The sequence below is a fragment of the Eschscholzia californica genome, unplaced genomic scaffold (genome assembly GCF_041429995.1).
Source record: "Eschscholzia californica isolate CP2 unplaced genomic scaffold, dmEscCali1.0.p SCAF_1, whole genome shotgun sequence".
NCBI classification, from domain to species: Eukaryota; Viridiplantae; Streptophyta; class Magnoliopsida; order Ranunculales; family Papaveraceae; genus Eschscholzia; species Eschscholzia californica.
Window position 1 is genome coordinate 69,037,679 of NW_028238198.1, and position 19,808 is coordinate 69,057,486.

Genomic DNA, 19,808 nt, shown 5'->3' on the forward strand with positions numbered 1-19,808 from the left:
TGTGATTATTTTCCAAAAAAATATATTTGTAATTGAGTTGCAAAGCTCTGCAACCCATATTGCAAAGTAGTGCAAACTATTGTGTTTTGGCCAATAAGGTCTATTCGTCTTTTCTCTCTGTTGGATAATTTACAAAAATGCCACAGGGAGTTGAAGCCTGCAAAAAGTTAATAAAATCCTTTTTAACCAAAGTCCAATTTTTTTTGGGGAGTTTGATCAAATTCCCCTATGCTTAACTAATGTAGTCACTAATGATCCAAAATATGGTCATCAGTTGACTAATGTGGTTACCGATGATCCAAAAAATGGGCATCAGTTGACTGAGGTGAATGAGTCAATAGAAGACAAAAAGTTCAGCGAGTAAACCCGCCTCAAGTCAACAGGAGGTTGAATCCAAAAGAGTATGCTACTTAAGTCTAAAATTGGGGGTCGACATGATTATCCGAGACGCATTAAGACCTGATTCAAATACAACCACGTATGTCCTGAAATTTACGAGAAGGTTTGGGAAGTCTATGTAAGCAGGACCGATACCTTAATCCCAAAACATGGGAGGTAGAAGCATGCCTCACACCTACCGACTTAACTAGAATCTGATCAAAGATCTCAGTCGGCGAAAATCGAAAGTATTTAACTAGCTTGTGCTTCAAGAGTCTTCGAAGGAGAAAACATCTCCTATAAGATCTATCAACTAGGAAAGATATCTATCAAGAATCCTAAAACAAAGTAACTCATATATATCAAAGATACGAAATAACTTAAAAAAGAAACCCTAAATCTCTTAATTACGGAATAGTAGTCTCAATCCCAGACGGTGGATCTCAACCGCTTCATCATCACTGTCTATCAACAGTCGGCCAAAACAACTTATAAAAAGACTTGATCTCACCTTGAACAAGGTACAAAATACACGATTTATTCAATTCTTAATGTTTTAGCTACAAGGGCAATCTGACTGTTTTGAGCGTGGTAGAAGTTTTCAAGTTCCTTACAGTGTTTTCCCCTGGTTTCCAAAAGTATGAGTAGGAGCATGATTGATCGTAGCGGGATTCAACATAGCAGTCTCATCCATCAGACGGGATCCAACACTGGGGATTCACAATTCTGACTGATAATCGGATTGACAAATTTTGACATCAAGAATTACTTTTGGAACTGCTGCCTGTATAGTTGGTAATTGAATAAAATAAAGGCAGTGCCTTCTTGTATCTCCTCCATATGCTATTTATTAAGACACTTATGAGTTAATTAAGTTAGATTTCGACCTTCCAATTATATATTTTATTTTATTTTATTTCTTAGGCTAACTGTTTTTACATCATTCAAACACAACCTACTATTTGCACTAAAATGAGATCTATAATAAGAGGAATGATCAATTTCTCTAATCCACCGAGGGTGATCTCAAGATATTTTCAATCATATTGATTAATGTTAGAATTCATATATAATGAATTCTCAATCATAAACATGATAATATAATTATCGACAAGTTGACACTTGTAAATCATCTTTTTTCACATTATATTGATTAATGTTAGAATTCATATATAATGAGTTAGAATTCCAGGGATAATACATAATAGAGATAAAAAAAAGTTGTGTGATCCGTTGACAACATGAAGCATTTTTTGTCGATGTTCTAACTAATACTAAGTGAGATGAATCCAATTTTACGATCATATTATAATACTATGCATAGTTTTCTAGCCCAAGAGAACCTGGAAAGAAACCAGGTTCGCACTTAGTACGGAAATAAGATGCAATCTCAAGTTGACTCTGATTTCCAGTATATTCTTCAGCCAATTTCTTGTTCAGGCTTTGTTCATCATCCCCATTAATAACCTTCGAAGAAAAGTTAATTTACCAAACAAATTATATGTGAATTTTCAATCTAATTCTCTCTTTCCTCTGATATTCTTGTTATCCATTTCTCTCTATTTTTAAACGTTAAACAAAGAATAGCTTTCGTTTCTCTATTTCTATTGTTGTTTTTCATGATTCGATTTGAGTTTTCAGTCTATTTGGTTTACTCATTAAAACTAAGTTTGCGTTCGTACTCAAAGCAAAATAGTCTGACTATATTTTTGAGTTGTCACTCTATCTATTTCGTCGAATGAAAACAAAGTTTTTGTTATACTCAAACATAATACCCCTTTTTTAAAATTGGTAGAGTGATAACGTTGGTGCCTAACAGTAGACGTTCATTCGGACAAAACTTAGGTAGACGTAATGCGAGTAAGTCAAGGCGGTAATAAACTATATTTTCTTAAGATATTTTACACCTATGTAACAATGCCAATGTTTGAGTCTATGCCTCTTAGGATCCAATGACTCCCTTTTAGGGTTATGATGGTACTTCACAGTTTTGAAAGCGGGGGAACTTTCGCAAGCACTATAAACTCTTTGACTTCTTATGACTTGCACTTTTTGACTCCTAATTTAATTTCTACATAACTCCTGACTTGATTTCTAGGTAACTCATTACTTCAATTTAATTTTCCACTCACGATAGGATGCTCTGGACATCATATTCTAGATTCAGTAGAATGCGGTTAATTATATAATCAAGTTACACTATAGTGATTTGGACTCAATATTCAAGATATACTAGAATACTACTGATTTTGGATTATAGACATATGGAAATGTTCCCGATTATGATTCTAGACATACTAGAATCTTTCTCACGTTTATCATAGCGGTGATATCCTGGATACCTAAAATGCTCCCGACTTTCTTTTTAAAGTTGATATCCTAGACACAAATGAAGATAAAACTCTTGATGTTGAATGCATTGGAAAAAACATAATGAGTTTGGAGATACTTTTCATCAAAAAGAATGAGGGACTTTCTATCATTACAATGAACCTTCACATTTTTATGTCAAGGAAGGGGGTTAACGGAGAGAGACAAAGATAATATAGTGATTTCAAGAAATATATCAATTGCTCATATACATAGACATAACTGAAGCGTAAATAAGACATAAGGGCAGGTGCTGACCCAGACATTTGAGGGACCCCAAACAGAGTTAAAAGTTGAGACCCTACATGATGCATGTTGGAAAAAATAAATAAAATTCCTTATAATGTTTAATGGAGGATTTGAAGCATTGACTTATTGCACCTATTTAAATACTTTACCAGTAAGCTACAACTTAAAACATGTTACATATTTGTTAAGAATATAATTTTTATTTTTGAAATTGACATACAAAATTCAAACACATGAGGCCCTTCATCACGTTGGGGCCCAAGCAACCGCACTAAGACAAGAAAACAACTTAAAGTTTGGATGGAATCGTAAGAAGAAAATGTCAAACTTGAATAAAAAATTTATGGGGCCAAACAAGATACATATTAATGTACAGGAAGGGTAAAAAAAAAAGGACAAATAGGGTCCAGAGGTAGCTAGTAAGAAAGTAAGGACAATCACGAATTAAACAAAATTAAGCGGGTAAAACTACTACAATTGTCAAAAAGGGGATTCAAAGTGGAAGTGAGATCTCCTTGTCGGATAACTTGCCTTCGCACTAGAGAGTCTGACTGTTTCTTGTTCAGTAAATATTTTTAACTTTTATACTTATATGCTTCGCTGGCTTTACACTCTACGTGGACATCTCTCTGTTGAAGGTGTGATAAATAATGACCGTAGAAGAAAAATGAAAAACAAAACGATTTTTAAAAAGTTAATTTTGACTTCACCTAACTATACTCGAAAACGAAAAAAAAAACTGAACATCTTGTATAAATTAAGGGCAACGTGGGAAACTAACTAACCTAAACTTAGAGTATCTCCAATGCGAAACTAAAAAAAAACTTTAATTGACTTCGGTGTCAAGTCTTAATTGAGATTCTCTTTCCTATATGGCTAAATTGAGTGTCTCTAACTCGAGCCATTCTCCAATGCAACACTCAAAAAACTCTAATAGTTACAAATTGATGATACATAAAATGGTCACTCGTTGACTGGCGTCAAGAAGTCAAGAAAAGATCAAAAGCGCAATGGGTCAACCCGTCTTATTACAATAAGACAACTGAGTCTGAAAATGTCTGCCACCTAAGCCCAGAATCGTGAAGTCAGCAAGATCATTTAAGGAGCTCCATCCTTGCCTCCCTCAAACACAACCAGGTCTGCCTTGGGATTCGCTAGAAGTGTAGGGGTCCATGTGAGCTAAGTCGATGCCTTACACCTTAAACACGAGAAGGCAAAAGCGCTCCACAGGCTTACCGACTTCATCTTGAATCTTTATCAAGATCTCAGTCGGCTACAAGCCTACGATCTTAATTATTTGATTAACTTGGGTTTCAAAAGTCTCAAAGGAGGAAATATCTCGTAGAAGATCTATTATCTTAACAGGATATCTACGAAGGATCTCTAAACAATGGAACTTCTAATTATCCTAGATACGAGATAAACTCAAAACGAGACTCTAACTACGAAATAGTAGTTTCGATACAACACAGTAGATTTGAACCGCCTCAATCTCACTGTTTATCACAGTCGATCCAAAACAGCCTATAAAAGGGCATCACATCACCTTCAACAAGGTACGTTCCTAAAGGATCAATCAATACTCAATCTTTAACTTCAAAGGACAATCTGACTGTCTTGAGCGTCGAAGAGGTTCCTGAACTCTTTGCAGGTTTTCCGCCAGGTTTCCAAGAGTGGGAGTTAAAGGAGCGGTATCATTTCTTCAGACGAAATATCAACCATTCAGACGTGATCCAACATCAAATCTTTGTTTCTTGACTGATAATCGGGGCTGACGTTTTTTGACATCGACACAAATGTCACACAGATACTTAATACAAAAATGATACTATGTCCGACTAGTATCTCGGTTGAATCCCGACCGGGGTACTTGGACGAGCATGATCACTTTTCTTACTAGATCTGGACAGGCCAAGTACCCTAACCGGGATACTGGTCGGGCATAGTATCAACTCTGTATTTAATAGAACAAAGTAGGTGAGAGATAAAGTCTTTTTATTAGTCTAAAAATTTGATGACTATGACACTTAAGATACTCAAAAATAAAATTTGTAATTGAGACATCATAAAATTAAATATTTTTACATCATGTTAAGATCTCATTTAAGTTTTGCATCGAGATGTTTTTTTAGAAAAACTTTAAGGTTCTAGGTGTTTCTTAAGATTTTAAGATTGAGTTTTGCATCGGAGATGCTCTTAGAGCATTTCCAATGCAAATATCTTTGAAAAGCTGAAAGTGCCACCTAGGATTTTTTTTGTTTTTTTTTTAACAAAAAAAACTCTCTCCAATGCAAGTTTAAATATCTTTAATTACAAGATGTCTTAAGAAGAAACTCAATATTTGAGATTTCTATTGAGAATCTCAATTGTCCAATTAATATTAAATACAAAATTAACCATTTAGGAAATACCCTTAAGTAATTTTAAAGTTTTTAAAATGTTATACTGAAGATATCTTTCGAATTAAAGATCTCAATTGTGTCATCTAGAAAAGAGAATCTCAATTGATACTCGATACATGGTGTAATTTAATTTAATTTTTTTTGAATTATGGATTGGAGATGCTCTTTAGGGCACATGAAATAGAAACTAATTAGGAATGAATAAGAGAGTTGTGGTTACTCACATTATGAGTGGGGTGAATAGTACAACCTAAAATAACGGAATCCAAAGTCCTGTGACAAAATGAAAACTAGGGATAACCAATAGGCGCCAACAAAATCTTATTTTGGCTCAAATTCAACTTTCTCTACTTTTTAAACCACACTAACTCAGCCGTCCCTCCAAATTTTGAATTTCAAAAAACAAAACAAAAAAATTTCAAAACACAATCGTTGTGTGAGATCTGACTGATTTCATTTTTTAAGAGAGAGAGAGAGAGAGAGACCAGAAAACTCTAAATGCAGCCGGCGGGTTAATGTCTATTGAAACAAATAAATGAGAAAACCCTAATTTCTCACAATAAGTTATACAGCATAAATGCAAAATTGAAAGATTGGGTTATCTTATTAGCAGATTATAAGAAAAACCCAGAAGAATTTTGAGTTGAATCTTTTTGTTTCTTTTCAACATCTGAAATCTTTATCTGTATTTTTAGTGAATACTTTGATGATTATGAGCAGATTGAATAACAGTGTTAGCAGCTCAGTATCTCTCTCAGATCCTTCTTTTGCTAATACCAGATCTGACTCCAAGGTTGGGTTTTTATTCTTTGTCTTATTAAGTTTGTGAATTTCTCTAATGGGTGGATGGATTATTGAATTAGTATCTCTCTTAGTTTCTTTTTCTACCCCAATTTTTTTTTTGATTTCTTGATTTGATTTTTTGTTAATTATCTTGATTGCTAGGTAATGGGAGAAAAGAGGAGACAATTGAGTAGCAATGAATCAGAAGAAGATTTTGAGATTTGTCATAAGAGAGTTAAAATGCGAGACATTGAGTCCGTTTTACGATCTGAAGGTAATTTATAATTTCAATTATACTGATTTTAGATCATGGGTTGTTCTTTAATATGTGAATTATATAGTTTATCAGGATCTTTTCTTATCAAACTTATTGTGTTTTCTCAAAATCGACAAATCGATATCCTTACCCCCAATGACAATTCCCTTATGCATCAATTCATATGAACCATATCTATTCATAGAAGAAAGAAATGGCCTTAGTTAGGGGATTAGCCATACATATGGTTATTGAGTTGGATATTGAGGTATCAAATCTTCAGGCTTAAATGGGTTATAAGAGCAAATAATATTTTCTGGACTACTTCGTGGATGTAAGATTTTTATTTCTAGAATTAAACATAAGGGAATTTGGTTCTTGTAAGTGGGGTTGTCTCTTCTTTGCGTATCTCCTCGGTTACACATGAATTTACTCGTGATATTCTATTTCGGTCTTATTTGTTTGTATATATGGAAATTAAGATTTTACTTAATATCTAGTTCTTAATTTTTTTCCACTAGGAAGCGAAACCCGTGGTTCAGAATCTTCAATAAGCAAAGAGACCATGAATCGACTTCAATTTGGTCAAAACAAAGAGAGTCTTCATATTGCAGAAAACTGTCATCGAGAACCTGTACATCTTCAACTTACAATGCCACAAGCGGAAAAGCCATCCTCTGTTGTCTATGCTTCAAGCGTTGCCGGAAACTGCAACAACACTGTGCTTTCAAAGCAGGATAAAGATCGACAACTTGGAAGTGAAACCTCAAGAAGTTTCAGATTTGATCTAAATGCAGATGACAATTCTAACTCAGTAGAAAAAGATCCATTTTATGCTTACAAAGTTCATCATCAACTGAAATCTAGAGAAGATTCTGAGTGTGGGAGCTCTACTGGTCCTATAGAGGAGACCGACTCACTCAGAAAGTGGAAAGAGATGAAACAAAATGGGTTCCTGTCAATTTCACAGGCGAGCATACCAATACCAAAACGCCGTGGAAGGAAAACTAAAAGTGAAACACTAAAGAAAAAAATGGATGTTGCAAAGAAAGAAGAGATCAATAGGTTCACAAGAATAGCAGCTCCAAGTGGACTACTGACTGGATTGAACCCTGGGATCATAACCCATGTTAGAAATAGTAAGCAGGTCCATTCCATAATCAAAGCTCTCGTGAGGTCAGAAAAAAATGAAAACGGCAAAGCGGATAAGCTGACAGGAAGCGAGTTGATAAGAGTAACCAAGGAAACACAAGATCAAAAGACTGATCCTAAAAGAATTCTTGTTTCAGAAGCTCGCGGATTTAGTATTTTTCGTAAAAATGAATTTGCAAAAGGAAAAGATGATGCTATTTATCGAGCATATAAAAGGGTTTGTGATGATACTTCTGGTTCTTCAAGTTTTGTCTCAGTCCCAGAGAATAGAACATATAAAAGGCTTAAGTTATATCCTTCCATCTCTATGCCATCAGAGAACATAAGTTCCATGAGTTCCCAAGACTCGACAAATCAATCAAGTATTACTTCTCTTTCTGTAAAAGGTCAGTTTCATTATAAAACACACTCTTCTCATCTTATTGTTACACCAGTATAATTTTATCCATGTTTTCTTCAAATTCATCCGCTTTCAACTTCGCTATTATTGAAAAGAACTGCTTTTCCTTCATTTTTTGTAGCTGCAACTGTGGCTTCACAATGGTTGGAAGTTGTTTATCAAGATATAAGAGGGCGCCTGGCAGGTAATAATCGGCTTTCTGAAGTCTCTTAAACAAATTACGAGAATGAAAATAGACTCTCCTATCGATGATTTTCTGATTTTTTTTTTAATATACAGCGCTAGAACGCAGTAAGAAGAGACTACAAGCTGTAATTCAGATTGAATTGCCTTTGTTAATGGCAAGAGAGTTCTCATCTGAACAAGAGAACGCTTCCTACTCTACCAATTCTCTTACTGTTCTCAGAAATTCAAACTCAGACGTACACCGAGCAAGATGGTCTGCTCTTTTTGGTCAGATGGAAGTAGCACTCTCTGAAGAGGGAAAGCAGCTAGTAAGTATAGTCTCACAAAGTTGGATCATTATTTTCTTTGTTTCCAATTTCCATTAGACTAGATTTATTTCACTCCAAGGTCCTTGAGCCATTTCGAATGTCTTTTAAGTTATGCCTACTCAAATGATAAATTAACAAAATCCGGAATCATTTTCTTTGATCTTAGAAAGTTCTGTTTTTTGTTTCTCAAATTTAAGATCTTTTGTTGAATTTTGATTCAGGAATGCTGGATGAATAAAGTGAAAGAGATGCAAATGCACTGTGAATGGGGTCTCCAATGTGTAAACTGGCATGATTTTCAGTTAGGCGGACCAGAACATGACTCCAGGTACACCTATTCAATCTTTCGACAGTGCAGCAAATTCTCAAGTTGCTACTACCATATCGTGACCAAACGATATAACTTCTACTTAGTCTAGGTTAGAAGATTGTGGTTAAGTTCTAGCTAGACTTGCTCTTTATGCACTATAAATATTATACATAAATATGTCATAGGATATAGTATAGTTCATTGCAGTTTCTCAAAAGGCGACAAATCAGAGAGACGAGGTACCCATAATATGAAATAGAATTATGACAGAACCGTGGTATCGGGCTTTGACAACATAAAGGTTACTTATACGAAAAACTAGTTATATTCTATTTGTTGTCAACAAAAGAGTTACATTCTATCTGTGATTAAAATGCATATTCACGGTCATGTGAGAAGTTCATCTTTCATATTAAGTCCAAGATTTTTGCTCAAATTGAAATTACTCTTAAATTGCAGATTGAAAAAAGTTGGGAACCCAGCAAAAGAACTATCTGTTAAAGCAGCAGCAGCCTCAATCTACTCCACAAGTGACTTAATCATGGGTAGTAAAAATGTCTACCCTTTTTAACCTTATTATTTGCTTAAACTTCATTCCCCCAAATTTTAAGTGCTTATAATTTTAAATACCAAAAAAAGATTCAAAAAAACAAAATAAAATCATCTTATTTAACTTCATTCCCCCAAATCCCCTCTGTTGTACACTTCTTGATTTTCCATTCAATTATTGTAGAGATTAATTTAAACATTTGGATGTTAAGAGAATTATAACACAAAAGCTCTTTTAGGGTTTTATTTAAGTGTTGATCATGATTAATGCAAAACACTTTTGTTTATGCTGATTGTTGTTTTCCTGGTTCAATTCTGAGTATTCACTCTTTCTGGTTTACTCATTAAAAAACCCGAATTTTTGTTCTAAGTTGAATCAGAATAGCAAGACTGTTTTTCGAGTTGTCACTTTATCTGTTTTGTCAAACAGAAGTTCTGGTTATACTCATACTAGAATAACCCGTTCCCTAATTATTTTTTGAGAGATCGACAACGTTTATGCCTAACATTAGACGTTCATTCAGACAAAACAGAGATAGACATAAAGTTAAGTTGAGGTGATAATATATCATCATTTCTTAAGACATTTTACATCCCTGTAATAGTACTAATAGTTGGGTGTATGTCTCCCAGAATACAACGACTTCCTTTCATGATTGTGACAATACTTTATGATTCTGAAAGTGTGCGAACCCATAAGCAATATGAACTTCTTGACTTGTCCTTCTAAACTCTTGACTTGATTTCTTCATAATCATGACTTGTGGCTTGGTTTCGAGATAACTCATGACTTTGGTTTTGTCTTCTAGACATAATTAGATGCCCCTAACTCCAAGTTCCAGACTCAATCGAAAGCTCTTGATTTAAGAGTCTAAAGATACACTATAAAACTCTTGATTCTTGATTTTAGATATATTGGAATGCTTTTGATTTCGTATTCTAGACATACTAGAATGCCTTTGATCTCATGCTCTTGATTACATCTTTTGATTTAAGGGTTATATTCGAAACATGCATGGAAAGCTTAATTTACTCAGAAGAGAGGAAAGGACTTAATGGAATCCTTCAGATATTTCCACTGAAGTGCTATTCTAGAACACCAGAATGCTCCTAACTTGTACCTTTTAGCTATATTCTCGACACACAAGAATATAGAGCTCTGAGTGTTGAATTCCCAAGAGAAAACAGAATGAAATTTGGAGTTATTTTGGGTTCAATTTATAAGAATCTAATAGGTAGCTTCATTTGGGACACATCTCTTGATTTTTAGTGACACATCTCTAGAGCGCTGGATCTTGCTTAAAACCGTGGAGAGAATATGATCCCTTTATTAATACTGAAATCCTCCCAACAAAATGAAACAATTGACCGTTACATTGAGAGAATTGAGATATCTGACCTCCTGCACGAAGCAGAATGATCTTGGGTCGTCTGATTGGGCGCGATCGAGCCCTTTTAGAAGGTGACCTAAGTACGCCCGAAAGAGAATGTCATCCGTTGGATCGCATGCATTGGATGCAGACACTCAACACTCTGTCTGTTAGCCACATTCTGCGCTTCATTATCTAGCCCCCCCAAACCAACTATTCCTCTTTGTCGTTTTAGTCCCTAAAATAACCAAATCTCGTCCAAACTTTAAACGTGAATATATCATTCATCCGAAATCGATTTTAAGTGATTTTTGGCTCTAAACTCAAGATCTCGACCAGGGTTGGAACCATAAATTTTAGATAGCCGGAGCAGACTTACATAAGACGTATCAAAGAAAAAAGACAAAAAAAAAAAAATGCTTAAGGAGCTATTTTAGAAGCTGGTTAAAATTTGGGGGTTATTTTTGTGAGTTGACCATATTATAAGGGTAGAATAGAGAGAAAAGTTAGTTCTCTAGTTAAGAAGGGTGGGTTTAAAGACACCCCCTAAAAATTTATAAGGCACCTATTTCCCTCACAAAACTTTCCCTTGTGGAGGCGCCTTTCGTATATGCACGAGATGTTTTTAACACTTCGAAAAGAAGATAAAAAGATCAAAAATGAGGATGGAAGTATGGGTGAGGAGAACCGACCGTCACGCCTCTAGAGCGCAAGGCAAGGTCCCAACCACTGAGCTATAGTTCCGTCTCTTGTATAACAGTGAAGGTTTTTAATGACATCATCCATCAGATTAAAAACAAACTCGAGAAATGGAACCGCTCGTTCCTTTCCCAAGCTGGGCGCACTGTTGTCATATCGACAATAGCTGCGGCTGTACCCCGATACCAAATGCAATGCTTTGCCATTCCCAAAGACATTAGCAAAAGCATTTCGACTGTCCAAAAGTCGTTCTGGTGTGGTAGGTCCAGAGGCATATGCACCAAATCTTGGTCTGCAATTTGCCTCCCTAAACACATGGGTGGTCTTGGTATTCATCGCCCCGAACTTGATAACATAGCTATGTTAAGCAAGTTAGCCTGGAGAATCAAAGCTGAACCTCAGGCCATTTGGGTCCAGTTCTTAAAAGCTAAGTATTTCCCGCACACGGAAAACCCAGGTCCAGCTAAGTCTCATCACTCTTGGCAATGGAAAACAATCAGAAAACACCTCAATAATATCGAAGATTTTACTACGTGGGAAGTTCACAATGGAGAAAAGATTAATATTTGGGAAGATAAGTGGATCCCCTCTCTCAGTAACCCTCCTTGCAATAACCAAAATTCTAATCTTACCACGGTCTCTCAACTTATCTCGAATAATAACTGGAATGAGGATACTCTAACCAACAACTTTGATGATGCTACTAAGAACCTAATCAAAGCTATCCCCATTTACGAAGATGGTGAAGACCAGAAGAAATGGATCCTCACCGAATCAGGTAAGTTCACGGTTAAATCTATGTATCAACACCTTTGCAATAGCATGAACTCCCCTATGCCCCAGTCCCCCAACTGGAATTTTATTTGGTCTATCCCTACGGTGCATAGAATCCAAATTTTCATTTGGAAAATTTGCTCCAAAGCTCTTCCGGTGAAAGCGAGAATTAGTCAATATATTGACAATAATCTGAACTGTCCCAATTGCAATGAAATTGAATCAATAGAACACGCTTTGCTGCACTGCCCTCTAGCGAGAAATGTGTGGTTTTACTTTAACATCATCTCCACCAATATTCCCTCAGTGACGGATTGGATCTTCTCTTGGGAGAATGCATCGAATAAAGGTAAAACGACAAATAACATTCACTATGCAACCATCTTATGGATAATATGGAAAACCAGATGTGATCACTGCTTCCAGAAATCAATTCTATCAATACGATAATAAATATGATTCAAAACTACCCGAAAACAATATCTCATCTGAGGAACAAAAATATAATCAATCAACATAAATGGCAACCCCCAGAACAGTCCTGCTTGAAAATAAATGTAGATGCTTCCTTTATAAATGTTGAATCTATAACAGGTACCAGCTTAATAATACATGATTCGAATTCGAATTTCATAGAAGCGCACGCCACCACAATTAGGTGTCGAACCAGTGAGGAAAGTGAAGCCATAGCTATCCTTGGACAAAAGCTAAAAACTATAACGACATCATCATCGAAAGTGACAATATCAACATCATCAATAACATAAAGAACGGCAATCAAGGAATACAATGGCAATGCAAAATGCACATTCAAAAAATTCACGAAGTCAAAAAGAGGCTACAAAAGGTGCAATTCAAACACACGATTAGGAAATTCAACACTCCTGCAGACAAGCTATCGAAATGGGCTAGGATAAAGAATAGAACGAAGACTTGGCATAATGTTCCCTGTTTTCTTGTTAATTTTTATTGTAAGAATGCTTTAATTTCTTAATACTATATGTACCGTTTCAAAAAAAAAGAGAACAAGATAAAAGAAGTTGAAAGTAAAAAAGAGATGTTATTTGAAAAACTGAAGAGGTGAGCATTGGTTCCAGTTTTTTCTTAAACTAGGGTATATCTCGTGCCCTAGGGCACGGACACTTATATCAATCAAATGTTACGAAATTTATTGTTATATTTTATTGAGAGAGGGAGATTTTTATTAGTTATTATTTTTTTTTATTTTCTCTTAAATTAGTTATTATTTTATTGAGAGAGAGAGATTTTAATTTCTTTTCTTCTTTAAACCCTTGAAATTTATTTTGTTTCTTTTTTTTTTCTTAAATTAGAATTTTTATTTCTAAGAAGGAAAGGATTATTGTTTTTTAAATAGGTAACTTTATTTTTACGAAGGACTATATTTTAAATTTTGAGAAGGGCTTCTAGACAATATTCTTTATTAAAAAAAGATGTTTGTCCCCGTCATCGATTTCCCTTCTGTTTTATTATATAGATTTGAAAAGAATCCTAATTGAATTGATAGGTTTTTTTTTTTTTTTTTTTGAAAGGAATTGATAGGTTTGATAGGTTCTACATGGGTAGTAAAAGCTTAATTGGCTGAAGTCCTTATTCTTCCACTATTTTAGTTTGGATGAAATTAAAAGATCTAAAACTAAAGGTTTTTTTTTTCTTTTATCACCATTTTACTAGATCACCACCATTTACTTCATCTTCTCTATCAATCCTCTCCATCTTTATCGTCACAAACACGCCTCCACCAACACATCCTCAATGTCTTTCTTTCTCTTGTTTGGCTAAACCTTGTCGAGGCTTGGTAGTGATATGTTGGTAAAGAAGATTGTAGAGAATATGAAGGTGGTAATGGTCGATGTTTGATGAAAGTGGTGGTTGTTCGCGAAGTGGCGATGAAGGAGAAGACAAAAGAAAGCTTTACTTGTGAAGTGAGAAATTTTATCTTCCACAAATAGAGGGCGAAAGCAAATTCTATTTCTACATTTCATCTATAAAAAAGGCCTCTATGGGGCTAGGTCTCTTCCATGCACATCGTCTGTACTTTTAATTTGTCTTAATTGTTAATTATTTAAAGATATGATATCCTTCCAACTCACTCGTATGATATTTATATTTTCGTACGAATCTCGGTAATTTGAATACGTAATTACCACCTCAGTTACACGACTCGAGTGATGATGTGGCAACTCTGAAGTAGAAAATAAGCCTTCCACGTTACAACTCGACGTATATCAGGCAAAAATCTGGCCAGGTAGGCCAGATACTTTGACCTACGAAGTTTGTTTTAGCAAATTTTATTAGGTCTTAACATAATTGTTGGAGTCCAAAACACTCCAAAAAGGATACTTTGACCTACCTACAAGTATTCTCCTTTTTCGTGCGACACAGGGGGATTCTCTCTCTCTCTCTCTCTGTTCCTACTCCATTTCTTTTGCTGAGTACTTCTCCAACACACATAAAACCTACTTCTCATCCAACACTTTTAAATCCCTAAACCCTAATTTCTTCCTCTGAAGAAAAATTCATTCATTCTCCATGGCTTTAGCTCATTCTCCTTCTTTATATTCCATTCGATCCAAAACTCATCTTCGTCCTCATGTTCACAGATTCTCCACAACCATTACTCCTCGTTGCAGCTTCACAAGAGGGTTTACATCTCATTTTCTCTCACTAGATCAACGGAGAAAGACTAAAGATCAATTTATCTCATCCTTCTCCGCTTCGCATGAGGATTCGGTAATTCATTTTCACTGTTATCAACCTTCATTTCTATGCTCGATCTTTTATTTTGTTCATTTTCATAGGTAATTTTCATGTAGAATCACTCTAGAGTTTTTCCTATTTGTTAATTTTGTGAAGTTCATTTGGATAGAAAGTATTTATACTCTTTTTCTGATTGAATTTAACTGTGAACAGTTTTTGGGAATTTCTTCATATTGTTGTCTTTGAAGATTAGGGGGAAAAGAGGTTTCTCTTTTGTTCAGCTACATAATTGGGAGTTAGTTAGCAGGTTAATTGGTATAGGAAGAGAGTCCTTGAAATGCAATGACCTATAAAGACCCGAATTTAAACTTTCTTTTTTTTTTACGAATGTATTGACATGGAAACCCTTGAAAATTTGTTATGTTGATTAGTATATGGCTTGGGTAGGACCAGGGATTCAGCCTAAGCATATGAAGGAATTTTCTGTTTCTAAAGTTACGGTGATTCAGTGGTATTTTTAGGGTTTATATCCTTCATAATCAAGTAACAATGTCATAAATCTCAGATGGACATTCTATCACTTAAATCAGTAGTCTGTTTTGTGTGCTTCCGGCTTGAGGCCGTGCATGTCAAAAGCGAAAAGAACCCCATTTGTCTAGTTCCTTATTTACGTGCCAATGTTGCCACACGGGATGAAAATGGATCATTTATGCGGGTGACTGTTTGATTTAACTCATTTGATTATTTAAGTATTTTGAGTAGTACAATTGGCAGTTTGGCTTTCTTGCTTTCCTTCTATTACAATGCTCTTGGTTTTCATCCTGCTTTTAGAACCATTCAGAGATAGAAGTAGAAAAATCGAAAAGTGAGCTTGAAGCAGAAGCTGAGGAATCACAAGAAGCATGGAAAAAGATGCTGGAATCTCTCAAAGAACAGACAATAAAGATGCAGGGCATTTCCCAAGAGGCATATGAGTTGTATTCTAAGAAAGCAAAGGTGATCCTGAAAGAGACTTCAGAGCAGTTGAAAATTCAAGCAGAGAAAGCAAGTCAAGAATTGAGTGTAATAGCAAAGGAATTCAGTGAAGAAGGTAAAGAATATCTTCTGACAGCAGCAGAAAATTCTCCTGAGGAGGTGAAGGATATCGTAGAAACTTTTGCTTCATCGTCAGTTGACCTCAAAGAACCCTCAAAAGTTCAAGACTTTTACCTTGGGATTCCATATGGTATGTATCAAGTATTTAAATCTTGCAAAACATAAACACTTCGTGGGCGCTGGGTGCCCAGTAGTTTTTGTGTTTTAACCTATGTTATGAATTTTGTACTCCGTGTAGGTACACTCCTCACTGCTTTGGGTTTCCTCTCATTCATGTTTACTGGTAGTCTTTCCGGCATTAGGTTTGGTGTTATCCTAGGTGGTGCCCTTCTGGCTTTAAGTATATCAAGTCTTAGATCCTGGAAAAGAGGGGAGTCTTCTGATATGGCTCTGAAAGGCCAAGCAGGTGTGTGCAGCCTAGAAATTTCAATTTGTTCCAATTAGTAAAATTATAACTTATGATAACCTCTGATGTAGATTTATGATAAAAGTTCGTATATGGCTTATATAATCATATGTAGAAATTTAATCGCATGTTCTGCTTCAGGGAAATATTTAATGGATAGTTCTTCTTAATTTGAAGTTTTATTGTATTTTTACAGTTAAACTCACCATGGATCCGTGGAATAACATGTTATGCTAAATAGTAAATACAAAATTTCACGAATCACACTATCTCTAGTCGCTTTTCCTTATCTTTACCAGTTAATGTGAAAACCTCAATGCTACTGTAGAATATAGATCTGTCACTGCAGCATAAATAATTCGTATGAGGTAGTTGTTCCATTTTTGCAGCATATGACAATGTGTTAATTGAGCAAAAGAAGCATACCTTGAGCATATTTGGAATAAATCATTACAGCCATGGCCCCAGAAGGGCCAGAACATAGTTCTTACTAGTTAGTATAGCTTTTGCAGTAGGTATCAGTGAGATGTTTTACTGTCTGAGGCTGTTTTATAGATTGAGCATTTGTTGTCTGTCTCCATCTACCATTGAAATTATCTGCATCCTGACAATAGGAAGATGGAAGTCCGAATTAGGTATAAATAACTAAACTAGATTCCACAGGTAATTTCTTGGTGGTTCTAGGGTCTAGACAAGTCGTTGAATATTGTATGATGTTTTGTCTTCGTTTTTTAAAACAAAAAGCTGTTGTATTTGATTTCCTTGTCATTGTTTTACAGTAGTGAGTTCTGATATTCTAATAAGGGATGGATTTTTAGATCTTTCTATTATTTCTTCATTTCAACTCTCAAAATCCTGTCCTAATATTTCTTCTTTCAATTGGCAGCTATTACGGGTATACTCTTTCTAAGGGATATGCTATTACTTTCTCAAGTAAGAACTCTACGTAGTTGAATGTCTGATGTTAGTCGAGTGCTATAGTTTATCTTTACATTTTTTGCCGGATTCTGATAGAGTTGTTTCATGTTCTTGTAGAGGCCATCACTTCCATCTTTTCTGAGGACCTTCATCAGGTTTTTATGACCTGTCCTTCTAAAGAATTGCTGTTATTATTTGTCTATTTTAATTTATTATACAGATATATATATATATATATATATATATATATATATATATATATCTGTGATGTGTAGAAAATTGTGTTTCAACTTCTTAGGTTTAGAGGTGTATTGGCTCACTTGAAAGTGGTGTATTTTTTAGTATATGCCCCACCTCTTACCCTCCCCCCCCATCCCCTTCCTTTTTCTTTTATATAAATTTTCTTTTAGGTTTAATATGTAGGCCTTGAGAAAGCATGGCTATGAATGGTAGGCTTTTGAATGCAAGGTTTACTGCTTATTTTCCTGTTCTCCTATTTCAGTTCTTTGTTCATCGTCTTTGGCAATCATAATTCCTTAGGGTTATTTCCTCTCGAAGTGAAGGTCATTTCACACTTATGAATGCAAAAGACACCCTAATCCAATATAACCTATATTTCTCATACGTATATATCTTTAACCCCGTTTCCCGGATCTTCACTTTCTAAGGTTTTCTCTGTTTGTTCCTTCAAAGTGAAGATATCTGCTGAAAGCACCAAATAAACTTCTCTTGTGTTGTTCATCAAATACGATTCTTAACACAGATCTCCTAATTGGTTTTTAAAGCACTCACTATAATCAAAATAATTACTGTTTTGTCAGTACCGTTGGGAGACTGTTACCTGTTCTTCAAGTTCTCGGATAACGTTGTTTTGCCACATTCATTATAACCGTTCCAACTGTTATTTTGATATCAAGAAAAGCAAGACCGTTCTGAAAACCGTTTTACCGTTGTCCATGGACCAATTTACTCTATTCTTTTGAAAGCGTAGCTCCTGATATTTGTTTAATTTTTGTGAGTGGGTGAAATGATGCTTCTTGTATCACTCTTTCAAGTTCTCTGACACACATTACAACTTTGTTTTGCAGTGGTTCAATTGTTGTTTTCTATCTCTATAGAATCATGGTAGATGGCAATCAGAACAAGAGCACAAACTTTGAGCGTGGAGAGACGAATTAGGTTACCTAATACTGGGTTAGTATATCTATTCTTAGTTTCGCTTTTGTTAAAAATATTGTAACTGGTTCCTCTATAGTGAATGAAATGATAGTACCAAAACCAAATAACAAGTATTCTGACCCATTCTTTCCCAAAACAAGCTTCTCAATGAGCCTAAGATCTCATTACTAAACCTAGACGGCATAACTTCTTGATTATTACTTTATGCTAATTCGCCGTCATGTTGGGCCCGTGACCACTACGTCCAGCCGAGTATTTCTCCTGGCCAGAAGCTGCGGGCATGGGCCAGACCCGTAAAGAGTCCTTTCTTTTGTTTCAGGTGATGCTGATTTGTTTCTGTTTTTTTTTTTCTAAACCAGGTGGGTGCAAGATCCATTGGAGAGAATTTAGGTAACCTTGCTTTAGCTAAGAAGAAAATTGAAGGAAACTTGAAGGCCATCAAGAAACCGGGAGAATTGGGCACACCCCTGCTTTTTCTTTTGTTAATTTCATTACTTGTATTGTGTGCTCATGAAGGTTTGAGGAAGTAAGTAGAAAATAAGTCACTGAGATATCTGAGAACAAAAATATTAGGGGTATTGGAAATTCTAAAGGAGCATTTGTTTATCTTGTCCTTTATATATAGGTCTTAAAGTCCATTTAGTCCCTAGATTATTGACCTGCAAAATACAGATATTGAATTATGAAGGAGATGATGAAGAAATATTTATAAAATGAAGAGTAATGAAGAGAAAATTTCAACTTTAAAATTGACTAACAAAAGTATGGTTTTGATGGTCATCTTGGAACGCCAGATAAATATAGGGCTAAATTAGAATTAACCTTTGATATTTGGGAAAATGATTGTTTGGGTACAAAAACTTTTGAAATTAACTATAAAAACCCCCACCTTTTAATATTATGTATTAGTTATCATAACATTAAGGCTAATAACTGATTAGGTTTAAAATAATATAGAATATTATTAATCAGGTCAAAAATTAAAACATATTTTAAATATATACCAATATTACCCTTGTATGGTTTTATACTCTCTCTCTACAACTATAGCAGTGGACGAAGTACGAACCCTAAGTTCCCTCCATGGCAGACGATTTGGAGCTGAAAAGAAGCTAATTCCGCCGTAGTTCGTGCTTCTGAGGTAATGTTCTAGGATTTCTTCTTCTTTTCGTTTCGTTTTATACAGAGAATTAGGGTTTATTTGAAATTAGTGGGAAAGTCTAGTGATTGTGGCTGGTTATGGTGGTAGGGGTTTGGAAAGTTACATCAAGTAGGCATCCATGTGCGTCTCCCAGATCTCTAAAAA

General features: G+C 35.1%; 2 protein-coding genes across 2 annotated transcripts; both read left to right on the forward strand.

Annotated features, from left to right (window-relative positions):
• Nucleotides 1-5,708: 5,708 nt before the first annotated feature.
• LOC147568630 (uncharacterized) lies at nucleotides 5,709-9,630 on the forward strand. The gene is made up of 7 exons (XM_086655038.1): nucleotides 5,709-6,192; nucleotides 6,345-6,456; nucleotides 6,960-7,976; nucleotides 8,112-8,174; nucleotides 8,270-8,484; nucleotides 8,706-8,812; nucleotides 9,254-9,630. The coding sequence occupies exons 1-7, from the start codon at nucleotides 6,106-6,108 to the stop codon at nucleotides 9,363-9,365; spliced, it is 1,713 nt and encodes a 570-aa protein (XP_086511164.1). The 5' UTR covers nucleotides 5,709-6,105; the 3' UTR covers nucleotides 9,366-9,630.
• Nucleotides 9,631-14,468: 4,838 nt separating this feature from the next.
• Nucleotides 14,469-19,251, forward strand: LOC147568631 (protein FATTY ACID EXPORT 3, chloroplastic-like). Its single transcript, XM_086655039.1, has 7 exons — nucleotides 14,469-14,937; nucleotides 15,736-16,129; nucleotides 16,238-16,405; nucleotides 17,292-17,338; nucleotides 17,441-17,478; nucleotides 18,412-18,517; nucleotides 18,862-19,251. Exons 1-6 carry the CDS (start codon nucleotides 14,737-14,739, stop codon nucleotides 18,500-18,502), a joined length of 939 nt encoding a protein of 312 aa, XP_086511165.1. The 5' UTR covers nucleotides 14,469-14,736; the 3' UTR covers nucleotides 18,503-18,517; nucleotides 18,862-19,251.
• The last annotated feature ends 557 nt before the right edge of the window (nucleotides 19,252-19,808 follow it).